The sequence below is a fragment of the Belonocnema kinseyi genome, chromosome 10 (genome assembly GCF_010883055.1).
Source record: "Belonocnema kinseyi isolate 2016_QV_RU_SX_M_011 chromosome 10, B_treatae_v1, whole genome shotgun sequence".
Taxonomy (NCBI): Eukaryota; Metazoa; Arthropoda; class Insecta; order Hymenoptera; family Cynipidae; genus Belonocnema; species Belonocnema kinseyi.
Window position 1 is genome coordinate 59,882,820 of NC_046666.1, and position 21,756 is coordinate 59,904,575.

Here is a 21,756-nt window from a genome sequence, read left to right on the forward strand (position 1 = left end):
CAAGTAAGTTTTAAATATAATAAAAAATTGTTAAAATCTTGTTCAAAATAGAATGATTTTTAATTTAAAGTACGCAATATCACAATTTTTTATGTGTACCGCTAATGTAACCTAAAATTCAAAATGTCAATCTCCGCTTAAAAAACGTTAAGAAAGGTAAGATTTAAATACAAATTTTATTTTAATTACAAATTGTTGAAAATATCTGAATATTTCAAATCTAATCATTTTTCGTTTGAAAACCATATTTCGAAACATTCTGTTGTATACTTAAATTCTTTTTTTTTAATATGGATTCTCAGAGAAAATCACTGATATAAAGTAATCTTGATGTTTACAATAATTGATTAGATAATTTAAAAGCTTTAATTTAAACGCGCGAATTTAAAAGTAAAACCATTAATTTTATTATTTACTCAGTTGCACATCTGCTCTGCACAGACCGAATTTTTTATAATTTTAATTCCTCACAGTAATTTTTAGAAGAAGACATGCAGACAAATTAGACATGATGTTTAATGGCATTATTGGCAATTGCCTTTCGTGTTGGTTGTGGGGAAGACTAGGTCAGTGTCTTTCAAATTTTGTGCAATCCATTCATCAGCTTCTTTTTCCATATCTGCACTGAAGAATTCTTTCCAATTCCCAGTTTTTCCCTTTCCAATGAAAACCATACTGCTCAAAAATATTCCACATTCATAAAGATCATTTAAATTGACCATTGGATTTTTTCGAAATTTCTCTATATTTAAGTGATTCAGCAACTCGGTTAATTGATTTTCACTGTAGTTCTTCCCTAAGAAATTGGCCACCTTTTTACATACAAAAAGCAAATCCTAGAATTGTTAAAATCTTTATATTTTATTTAACTTAACATTTTACCATTTCACTATAATATATCAGACCTTATTCTTAAATACAATTTTCTAAAGGCAATAATAATTTTTTAAATTAACATTTGTCATTTATAAACTTACAGCACTCAATTCCTCGTAAAAAATAAATAAGAAATTTGGCTGATTTCTTTGAGCCCAGGCTTCTTTTACATGTTCCCAATATGGACTCCAGTGAGCTGAAATAATTTTATAATCACGTCGTTTTATTTAAAAATATATTGCAATGCACTACTTTTCTACTGCCGGTTGGTATAACAAAACATTGTTACGGTCTACTTACTAAGATCATTTTTGAACAAATTCCAGAAAGTTGGAAAGTCACCTATATATCCATGAGTCACTGTGAATTTATTCATTTTATACCAAGAAACCACTACGTCTTTTGGATTCCTCGCTATGTAAATGATCTAGAATAAAATCCATTTTTTATTTAAGGGCCGTTCATAAAATACGTAAACTTTTTTCTGAAATTTTGAACGACGTACACCCCTTTTTTAGGGTCCGTAAGATTAGACCCCAACGTTAGGTAAGTGTTGCCGACTATTTATTTGTTATAAAAATCTATTTAGAGTATAGCCAAAAATAGTAATAGTTTAACTCTAAATCATGTAGTTGAACTTTCAACTAAAAAATTTGAATTTCGAACATACAATGTCATATCTGTAATACTTCAAATTGAAGCTAGGTAATATATTCTACAATAAATATTTTAACTTTAATTATAATGCAGTTGCATTTAACCAAAAATACCAATTTTTAACATGCAAACTCAAATTATTAACTTTCAACTAAACGGTTGCCTTTTTACAAAGAAAACTGATTTGTACTAAAAAAAAATTTTTTTGAATGAAATACATAAATCATCAAATAAAAAGATAAATCTTCTATCAAATGAAAAGAATTTTCAAATTATAGCAAGAAATCTTTAATCATGCATAAATATGAGCTTTCTACAAAACGGTTAAAGTATGAACCAAAAGGATGAATTTTCAAACGAGAAGGTTTATTTTCTATCTAAAACACGAATTTTCAACAAAATACATCAACTTAAAAACGAATAGTTGCATTTTCTACCAAAAAGATTTATTTTGTGCCAAACAGATAAATGATTAACAAAATAAATACATATTTAACCAGAGAGTTGAATTTTAAAAACAGGTTGATTGCAAAAAGTTAAATTTTCAGTGAAAAAGTTAATTTTTAACAAAACTGCAAAAAAGCATTTTCATCAAAGAAGTTGAATTTTTGGACTAAAAAGATAAATTTTCAACAAAAAATGTAATAGTGAATATTCCAACTAAAGAATACAGTCCGCTCTCTGAATAATTCTGCTCTAAATAGTTCTGTTTTTCCTTATTTTTGCTAGACCGCATTTCCCAAAATCCAATTACCGCTTGGAGCGCCAGAGTTTCAATCAAGTCTAAATAACATAAATTTTCAAACAATTGGTCGAGTTTTCATACAGAAGTATTCAACTTTAACCACAGATAGTGAAGTTTCAACCCAGAACTATCCTACCAAAAATGGCGTAGTTCAAATTCCATTTGGAAAAACTTATTTTTAACGAAAGGTACGAGCTTTCAGTGAAAATCGTAAGATTTGATACACGGAGAAAAAAGTTCAGTGGCTCCCACCCTTGCAAGGGTTAAAGCTACTAAACGGAATAGTAAATTATGGACGGGCCACTACGACAGTAGAATCTACTGAACACGTGTTTAGTCGATTCCACTAATCGCTGAAGAGTAGCTTCTATGCACGCAGTCGAACGTACGATTCCTGTAACCTGTTCAGCAGAACATACTGAAGATGAGTGCGTTCTACTGAACAAGAATCGTACATGGGACAGCGTGCGTAGTAGATGCTACTCTTCAGTGATTAGTAAAATTGCGCTTAAAATTACAAAAAAGAATCCTTAAAAATATATAATTACACATAATACATTATTTTTTTCAAAATATACATGCATTTACTTATGATTAATTGGTACATCGTAATTTTTAACTCTTAAATAACAATTAAAATTTCGCGCGCAACAGGGGGGGATTCGAACGCATAAATAACTCACGCTAATCAAAGAGGCTAACCATTCGCCTATCGAGACTAGTTATCAGCATCTTGAAAACCCAGGAATGGATTCCTAAGCATATAAAAATTAGAGTTAAATGGTCTGAACATACTAATTTTTCGGCTTACACCAAAAGTATGAAAATAAGATATTTTATATTACTAAATGTATTATTCATATTTGTTTCAAAAATTTAATGTATGAATTTTCAAAAAACTTATTCATGTAAAAGTCACTTTTTGACAGTAAAATTAAAAATAAAACTAAAATAAAAATCAAATAAAACTAAAATTAGAAATAAAATTTATTACAAATTAGAATGATATTGTCTGAACTTTTTAATTTTTTTTTCACGCACTCCAGGTTGTAACCATGGCCCAAATCGAATTTAGGAGTCAATCCGTGTTTTTCAAGCAGACGATGGCCTAACCGTAGCTGCTCTTTAACGGAAATAGTATTCATTTAAAATATCTTCCATAATAATTAATATAACAAACACGGTCACACGCGATCGGCTGATAGTCAGCGGATCAGAGAGATTAAGCTTGTAGTTTAACTCAGGAGCGTCAGAGGGTTATACAGTTGATTTTACTGAACAGATAGTCAGCGTTCGTACTCTTCTGTTCAGTAGAATCAACAGAACGCTGTTTAGTGTTTCTGAACCAACGAGTAGTTGCTATTACTATTAATTAGCTTACCAAACGTGAATAGCAGCATATACTGTACCAGTTCTCTCCATCATATTTAACCATAAAACGCTTCAATTTAAAATCGAGAACAGTGTATTGTCATAAAGAAGATACAATCAATTTTAAACCAATTTTCTACAAAAAACTTTCTACAAAAAAAAAATAAATTTCTACCAAATAGTTAATTTTAACCCCTTATATACATCTTTAATTAAAATGAGCAATCTTTAACTAAAAAAATAATGTTTAACAAATTCTTTGATTTTTCTATAAAATGTTCAAATTTTCTACAGAATTGTTAAACTTTTGATTCTTAGAAGTTCACAGACATTAAAATATCTTACATAAGGAAAATCGTTGACCTAACCCTCTCCCCCATGAAAAAGGCTTTACTTAATCTAAATTTAATATTTCGTTTTAAAATTGTACCAGAGGGTTCATTATTGAAAATGTATTAAGATGCAACAACTTTCTTCTAAGTAATCAAAAGTTTTTTCGATAAACGTTGGAATAATTGTGTTATCAGCTTGAAATAAAAATATTCTGTATGATTTAATTTGTAAATATTTCTGTATAAACTGTACCTTAGATCCAGAATCCAAAATCCTTGGTCCGAGACTAAGAGAAAAATGTGTTTTAATAAATCTAGGGGATGATAGACCCTCTAGAACTTCATAAGCTGGTCTCGGAAGAGATTCACAAACCGCTCGCTTCTCCAGGTTTCCTTCGTTCCTTTTAACAAATTCGGCAATTACTGCTGGATCATTAATCATGCTGCGTCTGTAAGTTATTTTAAGAACACATTTACGGAAACTATTTTCCAATATTAAAAAAATTCAAATTTTGGAAATTATTTACAAATCTTACTCGAGAAATGGAAATCTTTCGGCAAGTTTCTTCTTTCTAGCCGTTTCGAAATCAAGATTATTACTCAAAAGCCAAATTAGTTCTTGCATCACGGTCGTACCTGGCACAAGTATATCAAAATTATTTCAAGGCGATAGCAAGCGTCTATAAAAAAAGTATTTTGTAGACCATGTAAATTAATTATCTTTTTTGCCGTAGATTTTCATACAAACCTTGAACCCAATTTTTAATTCAAGATTGTTTTTTCGATTTAACAAACTGATAAAACAAAAACAGGAAACATACAAACATAATATTCTCACAGACTTCACAGTCGAAAATGATAGGCGAACAAATTCTTTTAAATGAAATAATTGTATGAGGAAAATATTTAATTGATTATCAACGCTTGAAATTTGAAGTCGAAAATATAGTTTAATAAAATAGTTTGATTTTTCACCAAGAAACATTAATTTTCTATCAAAAGAAATTAATTTTCAATGAAAAAGCTGAGTTGTTCAAACTCAAATAAATAAATTTTAAAACATTTAACAAACAGTTGAGTTTTTTAATAAATAGTAATTTAAAAAATAGTTGAACCTTCAAACAGAAAAGGTTGAAAAAGACCAAGAAAAATATGAATTATCAAAAAAAAGAGTGGGATTTTTAACAAAGAAGTTGAACCAAGTAGTTGAATTTAAAGACCAATTTTCAACAAAACAGTTGAGTTCTCTAAAAAAGAGATTTTTTAAACAAAATGATTGAATTTTAAACCAACTAGTCGAATTATCAAACAAAAAGATAATACTTCAAATGTTTAATAAAACATTTAAATTATCGACCAAAAAAATATGAATTTTCAAAGAAAGATTGGAATTTTTAACAAAGAAGTTCCTTTTGAATGACCTTTTAATAAATTAGTTCAGCTGCCAATCAAGTGGTTGAACAATTGAACCGAAAAAGAGGAATTCTTAATAAGAAATTCAATTGTTAAATTTTCAACTAAATACAATCAAAATTCAATCAAAAATGGTAAAGTTAATTTTTTAGTTACAAAAATTAATTTATAACAACAGAAAAAAATTTTCAACAAGATACTTAAATCTTAAACTAAATAGTCGAATTTTTAAGCAGAAGGGTTTCCTTGATTTAATTTGCATTTAAACTAGGAAACGAGAAGAAGAAGAAGTTGCTGGAAAAGGATGCAAAAAAAAGGGATGCAATTCTTTGAAAACAGAGGAAAAGAGACTACAGGAGAAAGACTGTGAACATTCTATTTAGATTATTTACTTTCAGAAGAAAATAACTAATTTTCATTTAATTTTGATGCCATTTGGCCGACTAACGAATTGAAGTAGTTTTTTGTCGATTTAGGAACACTTTTTCGTCTACTAGTCTAAATCAAAATGATTATAGTTATTATTTGTGAACAAAATTTCTCTCTAGACCAAAAAAATCAGCATTTCTTACCTGAACGTGGATAAGAAATTATCCAAGTGTCCGAAGGCCTAGGCTTAAAATTATAAAATTCCTCCGCTTCTTCTGTGTATCTATAGGGAAAAAACCACTTCTTCTCTCCAACTTGTACCCATCCGGTTCTTATACCCTTAAAAAGCTTTAACATCTCTTTGGTTTTATCAGCTCCCAGTAAAGTATAATTTGATAGTTGTGAACTCATTTTAGTTCCACGTATATTTAAAAGTTGACGTAGGAAACTGGCCCACTATAGACAGTAATTAAACAAAAGATGTTCGTAAGTATAAGTAAAAAAATCTGGCTGCTGCACGGAAACATTCTTATCGCACGCGGCTTACTTCGCTTGCAAGTTTTAATGCGCCCAGAGCGCGCGTATTTTCAATCTCGCGCTTCGCACTCGATAATTTATTCACCTCGCGCTCCACACTCGGCCTTCTTACGTCACTCAAATTTGAGCTTTAGTAGCTGAGCTTTAGTAGATTGATATAGAATTATTGAGTATTTATTTAAATAACACGTTCATTCCGCAACACCGCTCCGAACCAGATTTCTGAATAATCTCTCTAGCGATCACCCGCAGTAAAAAGCCTCACAAAATCGTCATGTGAGGTTCCACACTTGGATTTATTAGTATCCAAGGTCTTTTGTTTCAGGCGTCATTCACACTACTGACACTCTTTTTATTAACTATTTTACGCCATACTTTTCTGCCTTAACATACTTCTCTACATTCTTTTTGGTACGTTTATGTTTTCATGCGAGCTCTCGTGTTTCTGTGGCTTCTTATGTCTTTTCTAACTAGGGTCTCATTCACACATTCTAACCATTCTTTCCGCGCTCTGCCTCTGGGCCTACTTCCATTTACGTTGTCTTGATATAAACTACAAGCCCATGGTTAAAAATAAGGTGGTCAAATGACCCAGCCGTCAGTTTAAAGCGGTACAGGTAAGCACAGGCGACAATTGAATTTCACGCTTGTAGGTGGTGAATTACGGCAATTTAGTTTTGTTCGGCTATCTTCCCAGTGATCGATCCTTTTAAAAAAATGACAAACAACCTAGTGCCGTACTAAAGTAGTGGTACTGGAAGTGAAGACAATTCTTTAATTCCCCCACATCCCTCTCCTGGGACTTGCATGATATAAGATCATTGCAAAATGTACGGTATCTTCTTCAAAATATGATGTAACACTCAAAAGTATGTCTGATCATTGTGTCGTCTAGAATTATGGTTAATGTAAGTATAAATAAATAATGAACTGAATTGGAAGGGCCTATTCAATTATTGTGGCTGTAATATCATTAATATATGTACGATAACTTATTTTTGACATAATATTAGGGAATGTCATTGTTGTACCTTATAGCCTTTTATAATAAATGGTACCAAATAAAAATATTAATAAAAAAAATTAAATTGTATATATTTGAAAATTAGTTAAATACTCCTAGATTGAAAAGGGGAGGAATACTTTTAAATATTATTGCTATTTTAAATGTAATAAAGGTAAATAAATAAAGAAAACAGGTTTCGTACATATATTTTAATTTTTAATAATAAATGAATATAAGAATGCCGTTCGTTTCAGATGGAACATAATGTATAATATATCCAAAAAGTGAAAACCATTATTGTCAGCGTTCAAGCTTTTGTCATGTTTTTCAGTTAAATAAATTAATTTGAAATATAATTATGACTTGCATAGAAAAGATATGTATAGAAGTTATTGAGGTTCGTCAAACATGTTTACTGAACTCACAAAAGAAGCAAACGAATTGTGCTAGCGAGCGAATTCAACAAGTTGAACATGTCAGATATGCGCGATCGCGGCAGTGTAGTAGACACCTGCGTTACGGCTTCCCCCGCAACACATAGTAGAAGGTAAATTGAATTTAAAAATATAAAAGTATTCAAATAAACGAAATGTTGTTAGCATTAGCATTTTTGATTTATTATATTATTTTTAAAGAGGACTGTTTTGCAAAGAAAAGTATATAGAATTAAACTTTTATTATTTATATATTCAAAATACTTTTCTATAAATGTTAACTTTCATAGATGTACAACATATACTTTTTATTGGTGATTGTTTAAAGTAAAGACAAAATATCTCAATGCCGTACAAAACAATTTCACCCTAAAGTCGCTTTTTTCGAATGGAAAGTTATTTACCCCAGAGACCCATATGTTCCGTAAAAAATTGTACGGCATGTCGGAAAATGTCATCTATTTATGAAATACTTTCAAAATCACTTAATTTTGGGTTGCTTCAAATGACCAACTCCTATACGAATTGAGGGTAAGAGTAACAACCCTTTGTTTCTCAACCTTTGAACTTGCACAATACATACGGCCTTGCTGAATGACGAAACTCAAAAAGTATACAAAGCGAATTACACAAATGCCTTACATTAATAAATTACCCGTATTGCTTCAAAAATTGTGGGAGTATTAGAAACTTTTCTTAACTTCCGGTACCACTACATTTGTACGGCACTAGGTTTTTTATCATTTTTTTTAAAAGGATCTATCACTGGAAAGCAAGCCGTACAAAACTAAATTGCCGTAATTCACTACTTACACGTGTAAAATTCAATTTTCGCCTGTGCTTACCTATACAGCTAAAAACTGACGGCATAATGCTTAAAGCTACTTTTTACATAGGAGCATCTGTCTAAACATGAGCCTTGCTGGGCCATTTGACCACCTCATTTTTTACCATGGGCTTATAGTCATTACACTTGTTTCTTCAGTCGTCAATCGTTCATGATCTCAACATGCCCAAAACATTTTAACCGATTGCTTTTCCATGGGTAAACTAGTGTCTATTCTGCACCAAATTCTCCGAGGATTATATTGTTACCCACTTTATCCGTCAGCGTTTTCCCGCATAATAAGCGAAAACATTTCATGCCCATCGTGTTAATTTTACTCTTATTCTTTTACTGATAGGTCTTCGTCTTGCTACCGTAAAGTACAGTTGTTTCAATCTTAAAAGTGTGTGTTGCCATTCTAGTTTTATTTTAAATATTTTAACTTCTCATAATGGGCTCTGCTCTAACGATAACCTTCTTACCCTCGTTTATGCGCTTATCGAACTCCTCATCTATCTTTCCGTCAATAGTGAATAGGCCACCGAGATATACCCTCTTATCACGTTGTTCTAGTCTCTCGTCATTTAAGACAATGTTGCATATTTTTTACTCACTCTGTCATTCGAACACAATAATTTTGGTTTTGTTTAAGTTAATTTTAAAGCCCATGCTCTTAATGCTTGTTTTTAGTTTCTTCAGCATTCATTTCAAGTTTTCGATTTATTCTGCTATAACCACCTTATCATCTGCGAAAGCCATCCCACGTACCCTCGCTGTTTCGAAATTCACACGTTCTTCGTCGAAAAGGGCCATTCTTAAGGAACATTTTGCTTGCCCCACCACCCCCGCAGATTTAACTTTTTTTAGGCAAAAATATTTAGTGCAGTATTTGTTCAAAATTGTACAACCAAAATTCGAATCTGTGCATCACCGAAGTACCTGAATCCTCAAAAAACGCTGGCGGGACCAGCGAAACGCTTTGCCGGCCCTGACATTATCCAAAATCAACTTTATATAGGAGCATTATTTTCGTCTTAATTTTTTTAAATTTGTGCACGAAATTTCAACCCCTAAAAACTACCCCCTGTGCGGCAAACACCATGGCTGGGTCAGCGAAACGTTTCGCTGGCTCCGATATTATCCAAAATCAATTTTATATGGGCGTATAATTTTTGTCTTAATTTGTTTAAATTTGTGAAAGCAACTTTAACCCCTAAAAATTATCCTCTGTGCGGCAAAAACCATGGCGGGACTAGCACAACGCAACGCTTCGTTGGCCGCGACATTAACCAAAATCAACTTTATATGGGCGCATTGTTTTCGTCCTAATTTGTTAAAATTCATGCGACCAACTTCAACCCCTAAAAACTACCCCCTGCACTGGCCCCGACATGTTTTTTCGGGACCAAGTGTAGTTTTTAGGGGTTAAAGTTGATTACACAAATTTGAACAGAATCAGAACTAAATATTTAGCCTGAAAAAGTTAAATTTGCATAGGTTCTGGGACCAGAAAAATAATCTTTCATTCTCAGACACTTGTCCAAGAATATTATGAATAGCCATGATGATATAACGCACGCTTGTAGAACATCTTCCATAATATCGAACTAGTCACCCACTTTTCAATTAACCATTGACTCCGTATTTTTCTAGGATTTCCCAAAGTTTACTTCTATTAAATTTTTCAAAAGCTTTTTCTAGGTCAGCAAATACACAGAAAACTTTTATTCATACTCTCAAACTTTTTTCTGTGATCTGTGTTTAACCCAATATTTGATCCATAAATGATCTGCCTGGAATAAATCTAATTTAGACTTTCCATACCTTTTCTTCTGCTATTTTCAACACTCTGAGAATAACTATCATTGAGTATATTTTATTTACATTACTTAATAAGTTGACACCTTAATGATTATGACAGGTGCTTTTATCTCCCTTTCCTTTGTATATTGCTACGATAGTCACTTTTTCCAGTTGTCTGGGACTTTTCTCATCTCGATACATTAATTTATCAATTCGCACAGACTGTGAGGTATGTCCTCGCCATCCTATTCAAGAATTTCAGCGTTAATACTGCTTACACCAGCAGGCTTACCGTTTTTAAGTTCTTAATTGTATCTCTGACCTCAGTTACACAGATTTTCTCAAGTGATTTTTTTAATGCATCATGTTAAGAGTCCCTAAAAGAGTCTCTTAAATTGTCCAATATCCCGTCAATATCATATAGCATTTCACCTTTGTTATTTATCATGCTGCAAACTCTGTACTTTTACTTCCTTTTATATATTTTTAAAGCTGTTTTGCTTTCTTTTAAGTCGTTTTGTATTTTGTTCTCTTCTTCTATTCTGATTTTATCTTTACTTTCTTTGACTAATCGTTTAAATATCTTCTTTTTGTTACTGTCATCATTTTCACGTCTATTTATCTCCTCATTGCTAAGGCCTGTGATATTCAACTTTTTCAGATACGCTTGTTTCTTTTCATGAACGACTGTGCGGATTTCATCATTCAAGCACGCATCACCAAAAATTCTTCCTACAACCGCCGTACCACAATCTTTAATCGCACATCTAAAAATGAAATTTCGGAAAATAATCCATGTGCCATTTATATCTTTGTTGCTTATAAGCGCCTACCAGATCGTCCTGTTTATGCGTTCGTTTATCTTATTCTGAAAATTTATTCGTACTTCTGGCTTCTGTAAATTCTCAATCTTGTTTCGCCTTTGTTTTGTTTTATATGATTCTCTTTTTTTATTCATCCCTGATCTAAGTTTATTTTGGAGATTAGAACGCAATGATCAGTATTGGATTCAGAAATCCTCATGTCCCTTGTATCTTTGACTAACTCTCTTAGTCTTTTATACGCAACCACAAAGTCAATTAAAATGCGACTATTTCTTTACACCGAGGGGCTACTCACTGAAAAATATTGAAATTCTAAAACTATAAATGTGGCATTCTTTGAAATTGATGAGATTTCCCAGATTTCTAAAAATTCTCGAGATCGGGACTTTCGAGGAGAAATCAGACTCGGCTAAACTCGGCGGCGTTCGGATGGAGTCGGCTGTAAGTTCAACTCACCAAGGCAACGAGTACGTCACCAAGGTGTGAATGTGTGATTTTTCCACGCTTGGGGCATGATTTCCAAGATTTCTAAGAGTTCCTCAAAGAGTTCTCCTAAGATTTCCAGCGCAACAATTTGAGATTTCTCAGTCACTAGCCCCTCGTTATATGCGATATGAAATTGTTATATTAGTGACTTTCTTTATTTATTATTGTTATTAATTTTACTGATCAATCAGAGCAGATACTCACCCACCCAAACATTTTCATCCAACGAGTCCGGGAACCCCTTACTTTAAAATGATTCGTAGTACATTAATAAACAAATTTTAGTCGGTATTTAATTATTTAAATAATAATTTTATTAAAATAAACATAAAAACTGTAAGAAAAAAGATTTAAAATTCTATAAAATACTTTTTCGTTCATTTCTTCAGAATAAACGTTGCTCGGTTGAATAATTTGAAAATTAAAGAATTAACGTTATGAACGTTTATTAACTATTATTTAAAACTTTTATTGCAAAAATAGAATGAGAATAGAAAGGTTTGCACTTGTAATGACTAAAAACATAAATAACAATGAGCATGAAGCATTGTTTGTACGAATTACCAAATATTACTGACATCTGAGTGGCCTCAGAATCGGCCGACGATTGCCGACGTTTTTTTGACGTACTGACGATTCAAACCGTAATAGTGGCGTATCTCTCCGACATTAAATTTATTCACGAGCATTAAAAAAAAATTCAATTCGGTTGAAAATTGTAGAGTTGTCGATTATTTGCGTGCTATGATAAATAATCTTCTGATTCTTATTTTAACCCATAGCAATTTAGGAGTTACATTTACTTGATCTCTTAGATGCTGCTTCGATCTTTTATTCATAATCAAATCTACTCCTTGCCTAGAATTTGATTCACTATCTACTCCTAACCATATATCAAATCCGCTTTTCAACACCTCATTTTCTATGTTACTACTTTTTTATAGTTTTTCCCATAAAAATGAAATTTTCGCCAATTTACAATATCATATTCGTAATCAGCGCGTTTAAATCCATAAGTATAGGTAGTTAAAAAAAAGGGGGAAATACAAACCTTTCGGAACTTCGCCCAAATTTTATTCACAGCTATCTTCAAAAATTTATCATTTCAACAAATGTATATCATTACAATTCATAATGTTCCTTGGTATTGAAACGAACGCATTTTATTTGTCTTGTGTTCATAATGAAAACGCGCGCACCCCCCCCCCCCCCCCCCCCCCCCCCCCCGCGCAATGAAGAGACAGAAAAATTTTCCAAAAATAGAGATCCTAGCTTGAAGTGATTATCAGAAAATTTGTAGATATAATTTAGGTTAAAAACCTTATTACATCAAATTTTATCGTAGATCATGTAGCTTTCCACAAATTTCATATTTAATGCTGATTTTAACGATTAAAATATAAACTACGTATCCTGTCAAGAAATTATGAATGAAAAATTTTGAGCCCTATTTTGGGTGAGAAACTTTTCTCTTTTAATTTTTTTTATAACTTGTTTCGTTTGTCTAAATATTTAATTCGTTTTATTTTTAATACTGCTTTTTACAAACAAAAAACTACGCGTCCTATTAAAAAGTGATTTATAACAAGTTCTTTAGGTCTTTTTCGATTGAACCTTTCTTTTTCATTCACCTTTTTCCGTATCTTCTATAGTTCGGCGGCAAAATGAAAATTTTTATTTTTAGTTATATCTTTGTGCGATCAAAATTTTAATATTTGATTTTTGAAAAAAATTCAAAAAGTTGTAATTACTAGTCTTTATGCCAAAAAATAGACTTCAAGCTGTTTCTGATTTCTTCTTGTAAGAAAAATACACAATACAATCAAATTTCTTACAAAAAAAATTGTTTGCCTAAAAAAACCTGAAAAAAATCGCTTCTACACTGGAACTTAAATTGAATCAGTCCGGGTTTACTAATTCCGAAAAAAGATGCCGTCGGGGGAAAATGCCATGAGAAATGCAACTTTTTAATTAAAAGCCCCGTTGAATCTTCAAAACAAGAATCGTCATTTTCTACCAACAAGACGAATCTTCAATAGAATATTATAATTTTTAAGCTAAGAGGTAAGCTTTTAACTGAAATGATGAATCTTCAACCAAAAAGGAGATTTTTAACAATAAAGTTCAAGTTTCAACCCAGAAGTTACAATTTTTTCCATTATTTAAAAATCGGATTGGGGTATCACAAAATTTGATAATAGGAATTTATCTGATTACTCTAATCTATGAAAAAAATCTAAAATGTTTACAATCCCGCGTGAAAAAAGTTTGCATGGCTCAAGCATGACAAGACTCTTTAAATATCTGGCTAAAACATGGTTCACGGCTGAATGGCAGCATGGCGTGAGCCTTGCTCCTGTCCGTTTTCCATGCTTAGGACTCGCTAAACACAGATGAATATTCTTAACAACATGTAAGGGTCAGATAAAATGAACTTGCATTAAAATTGAAAATCTTAGGTTTGCCAAAAGCCGACACGTCTCTAAATATTAAGTTCTCTACCCGGATGCACTGAGCCGCACACCAGGTAGTTTGGCACGTATTCTACGAGAACTTAAGAAAAATTCAAAATGTGCCAATTACCAAATAACTACCATTAGTGAGTCAACGATTTGGATGCACCAGATTGAGCACCAGGTAGTAAAATACGTATTCTACGATAACTTTTTTTAAATTTATATTTTGTGAATAATTAAAACGATTTCATATGGTGAGTCGACGACCCGGGTACATCAGGTCGACCTCAGTATTTTAAAATGTATTCTACAAGCACTCTTTCAAAATTTAGATTGTTTTAACAGACAAAATAACTAAAAATTGTGAGTCGACGATCCGGTTGCACCAGGTAGAGCACAAGGTAATTCAATACATATTCTACGAGAATTTTTGAAAATTTTAAACTTGGTGAATAATGAAAACAAATTCAAATGGTCAGTCGACAACCCGGGTGCACCAGGTCCCGCCCCAGAAAGTTTAGTACGTATTCTACGTTAAAATAATCTAAATTTTGAACAAGTTCTCTTAGAATACTTGCTAAACCACCTAAGGTACGACCTGGTTCACCTGGGTCGCCGACTCACTATTCGGAGTTGTTTTCATTATTCACAAAATTTGAATTTTTAAAAAGTTCTCGGATAGTACGTATCATGGTGCTCGATCTGGTGCACCCGGATCATCGACTCACAATTTTTAGTAATTTTAGCTAAGTTTAGCTAAGCTAGTTTAATTTCTGCTATTGTAACAATCTTCATTTTGAAAGAGTTCTCGTAGAATACGTACTATACTTCCTGGGGCGGGACCTGGTGCACCCGGGTTGTCGACTGACCATTTGAATTTGTTTTCATTATTCACCAAGTTTAAAATTTTCAAAAATTCTTGTAGAATATGTATTGAATTACCATGTGCTCTACCTGGTGCACCCGGATCGTCGACTCACAATTTTTAGTAATTTTAGCTCTTGAAGCAATCTACATTTTCAAAAAGTTCTCGTAAAATACGTACTAAGCTACCCGGGGCGCGACCTGGTGCACTTGGGTCGTCGACACACAATTTTTAGTAATTTTAGCTGTTGAAACAATTTAAATTTTGAAAAAGTTCTTCTGCAATACGTACAAAGATACCTGAGACGCGACTTGGTGGACCCGGGTCGTCGAATGACCATTTGGAATTGTTTTCATTATTAACGTGATTTAATTTTTTTAAGTTCTCGTAGAAAACGCTTTAAACTACCTTTTGCTCGACCTGGATCATCCGGATCGTCGACACACAATCTTTAGTAATTTTGGCTGTTGGAACAACCTAAATTTTGAAAAAGTTCTCGTAGAATACGGGCTAAGATAACTGGGGCGCGACCTGGGACCCCCGAGTCGCCGACTGACCATTTGGAATTGTTTTCATTATTCACAAACTTTTAATTTTTTAAAAGTTCTCGTAGAATACGTATCATACTGCCTGGTGATCGATCTGGTGCACCCGGATCGTCGGCTCATAACTTTTAGTAATTTTGGCTGTTTGAACAATCTAAATTTTGACAACAATCTGGTAGAATATGTACTAAGCTACCTAGTGCGCGATTAAATTCACCCGGATCGTAGACTCAGTAATGGTAGTTACTTTGGAAATTGGCAAAATTAAAAATCTTAAACAGTTCTCGTAGAATATGTGCTACACTACCTGGTGCGCGAACAGGTGCACCCTGGTAGCGAATTCACCGTTTAAAGACGTGTCGGCTATTGGCAAACCTAATATTTTTATTTTTAAAGCAGGCTAATTTTCTCTGACACTTAGATGTTCCTAAGAATATTCATTTCTGTTTAGCGTGTCCTAAGCATGGAAAGCGGACAGAAGCAAGGCTTGCGCCATGCTGCCATTCAGCCGTGAACCATGCTTTATCCAGAATACCAAGTGCAGTATTACCAGAGTAAATCACGTGAAACATAACCTCTACATTTCTGACTTAACCGTTATTGTTACTCTTTTTCTTAAGTAGCAAGAAGAATTCCTCAATAGAATAAATTTTTTTTTCGGGCTATAAGTCTGTTGAATGAACTTCGGGATAAATATACTCTAACTAGTATAGAGAGTACCTACTTAACGGGTGTGTACATGACAGTTCAATCTTGAAATTAAAGTAATATATCAGGTTGTTTGTCATTTAAAAGCATCGGAACTTTTTACCTTTTTAAATATTTGATCATATTCACGGGTTTTAAGTTTTTACTATAGTACTTTGATTGAATGAACTAAAGTATTATTTTATTATGATTGCTAATTTGACATAGTGCAGTGCTGCTGACCCTCAAAAGTGTTTATTTCCGTGAATGAATAAGTAACCTTTTACTGATTTTCAGGTACCCATTTATAGATATTTGAATCAGTGAAATTCCACTGATTCAAATTTAGAAAGTATGGTTCTAGGTTTAAAATATGATCTGCAGTTTAAACAAAGGTATCGAAGAAAACTACGATATCTCGTAATCTTATTGATATGATAAAATATTAAATTATATTTTTAAACTACTCACCAATAAAGCTCAGATTAATTATAATTTAATTTTATAATATTCTTAATTCCTATGTTTCGATTATGACGATTTGCTCACGATTGAGGAATTTTTTTCAGATTATAATCATGCTGAGAGGTGAGATTGAGATTACAATATCATATGATCGCATTCGCAACACACTCATACCACATACTTCGCACCTATACATTACATCTCATAAGTTCCCACAATATGACATCCGTAAAAATAAACCTAGTTCTTCTTTTCCAATTAATCTACTCGGGTATCAGGCTTTGCTATTCAATAATAATTGTTTCAGCATGTGTTGGTTCACCTTAAATCAGATGTACAACGTTGTCTGTATTGATAACGATAACTAAATATTCCATACCACTCAAAAAGGGGAGCTTCAGCTCTCACAATTTTTTAGTTTTTAGGGGTGTACAAATCGATACAGGTTTGGGTTGGATTTGCGGTTTGTCTCGCGAACCCGCATTCAACACGACACAATGAATAAACCCGCAAATCCCGCAAATCCCGCAAAACTGGAAAACGAGCAATCAATTCATAATCAACGTATAAACCTGAAAACCTTCGTCATTGCAAATGTTACGGTCCCGGTGAAGTCCCCCCCACCTGAATTTCACATTTTTCAAAATCTCCTTTTTACATACGTTTGTACGCTGCTTGCACTATCTGTACATTTTATACGTTCGTTTGTAACCTGTCGGTTGCCCGGCTAGAGGAAAAAAAAATTTCGTGTCATCCCCCCGGAATTGGAATTTTTGAATGTTTATTTTTCGAAAGTTTGTAAATCGGATGCGTGATCCCCCCCCCCCCCCCCCCCCCCCAGAATGAATTTCATCCCTTACTTCGTAATCAGAAGAGTAAAAAAGAAAATATTAATTTACATACAGTACAAAAGACGTAACAACGTGTGCACAAAGAAAATTTAAGACGTTTTAATTTCCGGGGGATGGCAAGATATTTTTATTTTCCTCCAGCCGGACAACCAAGAGGGTACAAACGAAAATAAAACAGTATAAATGACGCACAAAAGTATGCAAAAAGAAAATTGGAGAAATTTGAATTTCAGGAAATGCGTGAAGTTAGCTGCCCGAAATCACCCAGTGGGCACATAATTTGGCGACGTTTTTACGACATTGTTATGACATCTTTACGACAGCTTTACGACATCCTATATCCATGTCGTAACGATGTCGTAAATACGTCGCCGAATTCTGTGCCTAATGTGCAATTTCGCCCCTATTCTCGTAACCACGAGGGTACAAACTAAAATATTAGATGTACACACGACGTTACAAACGTATGTAAAAAGAAAGTTTAAAAAATGTAAACTTCGAGAGCAGGACAACTTCACGAAGATATTGTTACCGAACTTACCTTAGAATTTCTTCAAAATGAATCAAATTTTGGAACATTTATTTAATTCCGGGTTGTCGGGTTGATTGCTGTCTGTGCACCCACCCGTAAGCCCGAACAAACTTGCGCGGCTACGGATTTTTTTTTGTACACTCTAGTGATCATCTAGTGAACCTCTAGATCCTCTTTTAACGACGAGTAACAGGTGAATGTCCTTATTCGACAGTTCTTTATATGATTAATCGAGTAACTTGTAACGACGTCATGTGATTAGGTTTGAGTTTGAAAGTATCGTGCTTTGAGCATGTCATACAAAATTTTGAATTGCATAAAGTAAATCGAGTAAAATTGAGATTTTGATTTGAAAATGACTTCGAAAGGCTATTTAAACATTTGTGGTTAAATCTAAAAAAAGAAAGGAGAAGATTATCCTCATTATAGAGAAATTTACATTTCTGGATTTCATAAAATAAAAAATTAAAATTAGTTTAAGAACCTTAGCGCATGAAAAATCTTCTGAATTTTTTACAATGTTGCGGATCATAAACCTTCTATCGAACCTTGAATCTGTTGTTGAATCTGTTGAATCTGTCAGTCTTTTCTTGGGTTAAGCCTTCTGAAAAGTAATTTACAAAATATTTTTTCCTAAATACTGTATTTACCTTAAGACATTATTCTAGCAATTGCTAACCACTATTTCTATTAGTCTCATAAAATTTGGTTACTTTAAATGCAAAAGGAGTACAAGTAGTAATGAATACTTTTTCTTAAATTCTCTACGATAAATCACACACTACATGAGTGTATTTTTGTTTGCGTATTTTATAAGAATTTTTCTTCCTCCCAGATGACAAATAAATTTTTTCCCTACAGAGGGAAATATTCTTGCGCAAACATTTTAAAATTAAGACCCAAAACATCCAACAGTGTAATTTTGTAATTGTGAATTTTCTTTTTTCAAAAGGGCTTAGCTCGAGAGTTTGAACACATCTACGACACGCGACTCATGGCTGTCACACTCCGCGCTCGGTCCTTGCCTTTCTGCCACGTTAATGCACAGACCTTTTAACATCAAAGGTCAACGGATCGATAACTGTAAAGTTTAGATTGTAAACTCTCTTTTGTTAAAGCTCTTTCGGCTTTAACAAACACATTATCGTCAGGTATCTCGTGCTTCGCACTCGATTCTGTCCAAAATGTCAACTTTTCTACATTATTCACAACACTTTTGTATCAAATATAATACATTTTTTATGTAACTCTGTCTGGGATTGCTTATTCAGACATTGAAAAATAAAGCACAAATTGTATTTATCATGATTATTTTCATATTTGTTTCGTATTTTGCTTTAAATAGTATTCTAAGATGCGCTGAAACATGTATCATTTCAATCAATTTACATCATTACAGTTCATAATATGTGACGTGCTCCGAAAAAGAGGGCTTACTCTAAAAAAATTGAAATCAAGTTTTTTACAGATTTCGATATCTTTTGAGATGCTCTTTTTAATTAAACTATCGGAAAAAATATCCGAGCGTTATTATTGCTAATAATTGAGTTGTTAGGTACCCGAGTAATAGGGTTTTGGCTCGAGATTCCGTGAAACATCTCCTACCACTCACTACCTCATCTACACGTCTCATCTATACCATGTTCGTGAGCCGCGTCTACGATCTATCTCCTTTCGTGAGAATGTAGTGATAAGTGGAGAGGGAAGATTTCGTGAGTCTTCCCTTATTTCCTTGTTTTTATATTTATTTTCATTTTTAATCTTGTTTTTTTTGCGATTGAAGGAAAACTATTGTGCTTCTACATATAGTCTAATATAGGAACCTATATACGGGCCTATATAGGATCCTTTGTCCTCTTTCGTATTTTCTGTCCTTTTTCCAAAAATATAATTTTTTTATTTTTTATCTCAATTTTTACGATTGAAAGCAAATCTAGTGGTCCTATCGAAAAATGATTAATAATAAATTTATATATCTGTTTAGGCGAACAACTTTTGCCTGTTAATTTTAGTTCGTACTTATGTCGTTTTTTCAAAAACATTAGATATTTTTATTTTAAATATTAGTTTTTACGTATAAAGCAAAAACTACGTGTCCTATCAAAATTTATAGCACTTTTTGAATAAAAAAGTGTGCTAACATTTTTTAGTAGCTTGTGTCAGTAAATCAACATTTTTTTATTCAAAATGTTGTTTCTTACGACTGAAAACAAAAACTACGCGTCCATGTCGGAAAGTGATTTACTACAAATTTGTAGGTCTTTCCAGGGCGCGCAATTTATTAGATTTTTTATTTTTATCTGTATCCTGCATAGTTTGACCAAAAAATGAAATTTTTGGTTTTTTCATTATTTTTAGGACGACCAAATTTGGAATTTTCAATGTTTCAAACAAATTGCAAAAGTTGTTATGATAATCTTGTAGGTCTTTCAAAAATAAAAGTTTTTCTTTTCATGACTTTTTTCATATCATGCGTTGTTTGGCTTAAAATGTTCATTTTATTTCGGTTTTTTGGATTTTGAAAATGCTCTAACTGTGATAATTTTATTTTCACAGAAAAAATTTACAGAGATAAATTATTTGAGTTTCTGAGAACTATAAATAAGCGTAGATACAATTTTAAGATCTTGAAAAAATGTCGTTTCAAACATTTTGAAAATGCGCTCACTTTTTTAATTTTTATCCAAAAAGAATCCAATCAGATCAATTTTTCGAAAGTTATCGTGCCTATAGAATACATACTACAGACAGACGGGCAGACAGACAAACACCATCGTAAAAATGTTTTTTTTTTTAACTAAGTGGGTCTCAAAACGTGGAGATTTGACGAAAAACAACAAAGTGAAATTTTACATAAAACCAATACCTTCTCATTAGGATGAGAATGTAGAAAACGTTTTCTTTATATAAACAATGTGCCCTTTCCTTAACCCGCAGAAGGTACACTGGTGCGAAAATTATGATTATAATTATTAAAAATTATAATGATTTTTATTTGAAAAAACCAATGCTGGCTGTAAAGCACCAATCTAACCTAAACTTGTTAAAAAATGACTGACCTTCTTTGAAATCTACTGATTTTGTAATTAAAATGTCAATTTCCGAAAAAACACATTAACGCACTCCAAATTTTTCCACATTTGTAAATTTTATTATTAAAAAAAAATCACAACAAAAAATTGGTTGGAAATATAAATCTTCTTCGAAAGCTAATTATTTTTTAAATAACCGATTTCCTGCAAAAAGTGTTCCAACAACCTATAACTGTTAAAAATTGGAAATATTGTTTGAACTATAATGATTTTTATTTTAAAATATCATTTTTGGGTGAAAAGGATTAAAATACCTAACATAAAACAAAATCGTCCAAATATTATAAGTCTTGCTCAAATCATAATTATTTTTGGTTTAATGTCTGCAAAATACGAATTTTCGATGTCAAACGCTAACGCAACCGAAAATTTCAAACAATATGGGCCTTTAAAATATAAATTTCCGATCAAAAACGCTAATAAAACTAAGACACATAAATTGTTAAAAATGTTTGAATGTTTAAAATCTAATCTTTTTTTATTACATACAGTCTGTCAAGTTAAAGCGTGGGTGGCTTTACTCGCAGTCGGTAAGGTGTATCGACATGATTTTGATGTCAAAATATTAAGAAGAGCTCCCTCTT

General features: G+C 32.5%; 1 protein-coding gene across 1 annotated transcript; it reads right to left on the reverse strand.

Annotated features, from left to right (window-relative positions):
* Positions 1 to 457: 457 nt before the first annotated feature.
* On the reverse strand, positions 458 to 16,754 carry LOC117182074 (sulfotransferase 4A1-like). Its single transcript, XM_033375101.1, has 7 exons — positions 16,704 to 16,754; positions 5,967 to 6,219; positions 4,518 to 4,617; positions 4,235 to 4,430; positions 1,177 to 1,303; positions 978 to 1,072; positions 458 to 836 (listed from the first exon to the last, which is right to left on the reverse strand). Exons 2-7 carry the CDS (start codon positions 6,172 to 6,174, stop codon positions 525 to 527), a joined length of 1,038 nt encoding a protein of 345 aa, XP_033230992.1. The 5' UTR covers positions 6,175 to 6,219; positions 16,704 to 16,754; the 3' UTR covers positions 458 to 524.
* Between the last annotated feature and the right edge of the window lie 5,002 nt (positions 16,755 to 21,756).

Coding starts and splice junctions, on each gene's coding strand:
- LOC117182074 (XM_033375101.1), bottom strand. CDS start 6,174: ATGAGTTCACAACTATCAAATTATACTTTACTGGGAGCTGATAAAACC. Junction 4,618..5,966: donor AATTTCTTATCCACGTTCAG/GTAAGAAATGCT, acceptor TACTTGTGCCAG/GTACGACCGTGATGCAAGAA. Junction 4,431..4,517: donor GAAAGATTTCCATTTCTCGA/GTAAGATTTGTA, acceptor AATAACTTACAG/ACGCAGCATGATTAATGATC.